The following is a 4,918-nucleotide window of genomic DNA, read 5'->3' as shown; positions in this document are numbered from 1 at the left end:
ACAAATGCCAGCCCAGGATAGTATACCCAGCAAAACTCTCAATTACCATAGATGAAGAAAACAAGATAGTCCATGATGAAATAAAGCAAAGCTAAGAAGTGAACATCTCTGGCCATCTCTCCAGCTTCTTTCCTCTCACAGCCTGACAATCTTCCAGGAATGTGGGGCAGTCTAGACAGACCCTCCATGTAGTCAGCTTCTAGGGTACAGTCAGTAGTAGAGTTCACCAGAAATGAACAAAGTTAAAGTTTGACAAGTGGGGTTTTTTTCTGTTCTGTACCTTTTGTTTCTGCTTGATCATGGCCAAGGGGACAATGAACAGGTAAAACCTTTCACAAATAACAAACTGAATAATGGAGAAAGACAGTGATATAAATGGTAAAGGTCTAGTTAGTTATATAATCAAAATCTCAGTGATACACGGCATATTGGATGAATAGCCTGGATTTTCTCTAACTTAAGATATGGAGTTTCTAAAGCTGAAGAAGACACATGCTACATCTTCCAAGAGAAAGGCTTTTCTCCTGAATTATTCTGCATACAAAACTTGAACCCTCTTGTTTTTGTAAAAGCACAAGGGACAGTACCACTTCCTTTTTCATGTTTATACGTCAAGTTAACTTGATAAGATTTGTAAGTGGATAAATCATGACAGTATATCTCTATGTGCGGACTCAAAAGAAAACAGATGATGTTGACATGATTAAAGCTCATTGACTAATCTTCCAATTGTTTACAAATCTAAAAATGAAAATGCTTTACGACTATGCAGCAAAGTGGCATTTTCTCCAAAGGAAAGCATGCCTTTCATATTCTCCATAAGTATTGTGTTTTGACAATAGTGTAAAAGAACCACAATATCGATGAACTAAACTCCATTAGGGATGCTGCTACTGAATCCACATGATGGATACATTCCAATTTCATGCATCACAGTTGAGAATTTAGGTACATTCAAATTATTTGCCCAGCTTTCAGTGTGTATAGCTTCAAAGGTAGGACATACAAAAACTAGGGGGATTAGAAGACTGAAATTTCTACGAAAGCTTCCTGCCCTTTTTCTCTGCTACCCTTTACTTTTGTGAACTTCAAAGTAAAAAGAAAGAAAAGGAAGAAAAAATATATCCTAACTAGTAAACAATGACGACGATTTTTGCAGGTCTGCCAGGGCTACAAGGATCATGCACATTTCCCAAGGAGCTGCAGAACTCCTATGTATCACCTCTGCCTCAGTTTTGAACTCTCCAGCCAAAAGCACTTAGGCATGACACTGTACATCTATAATTTCAGAGGACACATGAATTCTCAGAAGTCCACAGATGTAGAAACTGAAGAACTAAAAGAGTATGTGCATTTAACTTTTGAATTTGAGTGCAAAGGATTACACATCCATCCCTGGAGGGTGGCCTAAGTATTACTTAGCACTTTACAGCTCCAAATTTCCTTTGACCAGTTGAATACTAAAACTGTTCAGAGACTATAAGCAATGCTTAGAAAAGGCTCTTCTGTAGACCTTTCTTCCTCCTGTCTCCAAAGTCAGGGAGCTTTCCAAGATCTCCGTAATGTTGCCAAGGCAGGATCCCCAGTCACCTCAGTCAATTTCTTTCTGATGCTGAGTCACTATCTGTGATCACTCACACTATATGTACAGATGGAGAAGACACGAGCAAAACAAAAGACATCAAGACAATGGCTGCTGGGTCATTGGTGCCGGTAGGGAATCATCCTCCATTAAATGTTTGCCAACTTGCCATTGACCTGCTAGCATGACAGTTACTCAGGAATATGCACAACTGTTTATAAGGTGCTTTTGTTGAATGAGCCAGGAGCATAAGCCATGTTTATGGAACCAAACACGGGTTTGTTTAACACATCATGATCTGACAATGCCTTTCCTTGGATCCTTTTGTTTTTGGATGCCCCTATCCTTCGAAGGATAAAACACTGCACTGCCTACTGTCGGGGTGCTGAGGTTCTCCACCAAGATTATGGGAACCATGGGACAATTTTGCCAGCATAGTCAGCATATCACTTAGGTGTGTCACAGTAAAAGGAATCTGACTTCCCTTGAGTTCCCATATCAAGAACAGGAAGGGACAAGGATGTCAACCATTTTGGTACTTGAAAAAATAGAGCCACCACCGACCTAACTCTGAGAAGATGACTGTAGAGTAACACACACACACACACACACACACACACACACACACACACACACGATTCCCCATAGTGAGGGGGCACTTCCTTAAAAATGGGATTTCCTTCTCCAAAGAAAGACTGAAATATTTCTGTAGCAATTTCTAATTTGCACTTATTTTCCTGGAGTCTTCAACATTAGCACCTTGTTTGTACAGGCCTTAAGATGCACAAAGTAGGTAAACTCGGGGGCTGATGGGAATGCCAGAAAACTCTACAGAAGATGGCACGGGTCAGCCATTCCTACAAAAGGATGGGCTTCTGGCCTCTGCAGGGGCCTCCCGTGCCCACGGAGCCACTGCCCTCACCCTCCTCCTCGGCCTCCACCGTGGTATCCGTCTCAGCCACTTCGCCTTCGTTCTCAGCCTCCTCGTCGGGCTCGCTCTCGCCCTCGCCCTCGCCCTCGCGGGCCACGCCGGGTTCGTGGACGCCGCTGGAGGTGACATTCAATGCCTGTGAGGCCTGCAGACCCACCAGGATCAGCCACCCGATGGCCAGCAGCCCAGCGCGGCAGCCTGCGCCCCTGGCGCGCATGCTTCTCGGCCTCACGGCCGCCCAACGCACAATCGCAGCCCAGGCTCTGGAGGAGAGGCGCTTCGCAACAGTGGCCAGAAGGTGCTGTGCTGAGAACCCCACCGTGTCCGGCAACCATTGAGGCGTCACCGCGTTCGAAGGCCGGACTTGAAGAACCAGGGCTGGGGAGGAGAACTCATGTGGACGGGAGGGGGAGGGGGTAGGAGAAGGGCGGGGCTTCCGGTGCCCTTCCATGCCCGCCCTCACTTCCTGAGCTAGCCTGTTGCTAGGTCCCCCTTGCCCTCTTTGCCGAAGCCACCTGGACCAGATGACAGTCAGTTGCTTGGGTTAACTGGTTTGTTAATCTCCTGGCGTGCCAACGATCTTGGAACACCGTGCTTCCTTTCCTCCAAGACATTACTTTTTGTGTTTGGTTTTGTCATGTTTTCTATTTCCTAGGCGTAGGTATTCAGAACTAGATTATGTGCACACTTAATGGGACTTGGTTCCGGAAATTCCCTATCCTTAACATCTGACTTGGACTGATTGTAGTCTTTTTAAGTATGCTGCATTGGGCTGGATTTACAGCTGCAGGTGAGACCAGTCTGCACGAAGAGCGTGCAGGGAAGCTGTTGCTGAGAATTTTGTGAATGGGCTCTATCATGCGTTTACATTTTATACTGTCTACTTTGTCAGCTCCAAAGAAGGAAAACAGGTTAAATTGTCAACTTTATGCTCCATTGTATTATTAGACACCTAATGAGACGTAAGATTCAACTTTCAAGGAGTTTTTAAAATCCTGATTTTTAAGACTTTTTAACTTGTCTTCTCCAAGTTTGATTTGCAAACCTCATCTTCAGATGACTGCCCAAGAGGTCATTGATCAGGCCCCCAGTAGGTTACTCTCACAAGTGCTCCACAGATCCCTACACTGATTTAAATTAAGAATCTCTTTTGCTAGATAAGATTTTTCCCTAAAATTGAGTCAGACTAGAAGCCAAAACTAGTACCTTACTATTTCTACTTGAATCAGTAGAACACCTTAGAGTTTATAATTTCCCACCACCTCATTCAGTATCAACATGCACTTTTATGTCACAGGAATAAAGAGGGATATTCAATTGCATTTCTTATATCGGTGATATTTTCTCTGGCCTTTAATTCATATTTCTTTTTAGGGATAGAATCAGGGATTTTTTTTACTCAGAAAGAGACTTAAGTAATTATTATATTCTGAGTCACTTGTTATTGGGCCAGGAGATTAAGAACTGGTCAGATTGTCAAACTCCAGACCACCCAGCAAAGCTGGGTCTCACAAGCAGAACTCTGAAATGCAGAGTGATTCCTGTGATCCCAAGACATATCTAGTATGGTGACTACAAACTGAAAGTTAATTGACAAAAATTAGGGTTGCTATGCGTCTTAGTTAGGGATTTATTATTTTGAAGACACACCATGACCTTTGCAACTCTCATAAAGAAAAATGCTTAATTAGAGCTGACTTACGTGTAAGAGTCTGTTTTCATCATGGTGGGAAGCATGGTGGCATGCAGACAGATGTGCTGGAGAGGTAGCTGAGAGTTCTGTATCTAGATCCACAGGCAGCAGGAAGAGACAGTGAGCCACTAGGCCTGCTTGAGCTTCTGAAATTTCAAAGCACACGCTCCACTGACATGCTTCCTCCAAAAAGGCCATATCTACCTCAACAAGGCCATAGCTCTTAATAATGTCACTCCCTATGGGCCTATGGGGGCCATTTTTATTCAAACTACAATAGTGACTTTGGTTTTTTTTTATTAATTATTTTATTTATTTGCATTCTAAATGATGTCCCCTGTTCCTGTCCCCCCTCAAAGAGTTCTTCCACCATCCCTCTCCCCTTCACCTATGAGAGGGTGCTCCCCTGTATATCCCCCCACACTGGGGCAACAAGTATCTATAGAATTAGTCACATCCTCTTCCATTGAGGCAGACAAGGCTGCCCTCTACTACACATGTGCTGGGGGTCTAGGGCCAACCCATGTATACTCTTTGGTTGGTGGCTCAGTCTCTGGGAGCTCCCAGGGGTCCAGACCCTGTTGTTCTTCCTATTGAGTTGCCATCCCCTTCCCTTTCTTCAATCCGTGTTTACCTAACTCTTCCATAGGAGTTCTTGACCTCAGTCTACTAGTTGGCTGTAAGTATTTGCATCTATCTCAGTCAGCTGAGA

The 4,918-nt window shown here is 44.0% G+C and overlaps 1 protein-coding gene across 1 annotated transcript in view; it reads right to left on the bottom strand.

Moving 5' to 3' along the window:
• Positions 1–2,858, bottom strand: part of Spaca1 (sperm acrosome associated 1) — a 20,178-nt gene extending 17,320 nt beyond the window's left edge. The window contains exon 1 of the mRNA XM_031368761.1: positions 2,505–2,858. Coding sequence (XP_031224621.1) covers positions 2,505–2,730 — 226 coding nt within the window. The 5' untranslated portion in view covers positions 2,731–2,858. The remainder of the gene's footprint in view (positions 1–2,504) is intronic.
• Between the last annotated feature and the right edge of the window lie 2,060 nt (positions 2,859–4,918).

Source organism: Mastomys coucha, unplaced genomic scaffold, assembly GCF_008632895.1.
Source record: "Mastomys coucha isolate ucsf_1 unplaced genomic scaffold, UCSF_Mcou_1 pScaffold14, whole genome shotgun sequence".
NCBI classification, from domain to species: Eukaryota; Metazoa; Chordata; class Mammalia; order Rodentia; family Muridae; genus Mastomys; species Mastomys coucha.
The sequence above is the reverse complement of the archived record's forward strand: the minus strand, read 5'-3'. Positions and strand labels throughout refer to the sequence as shown.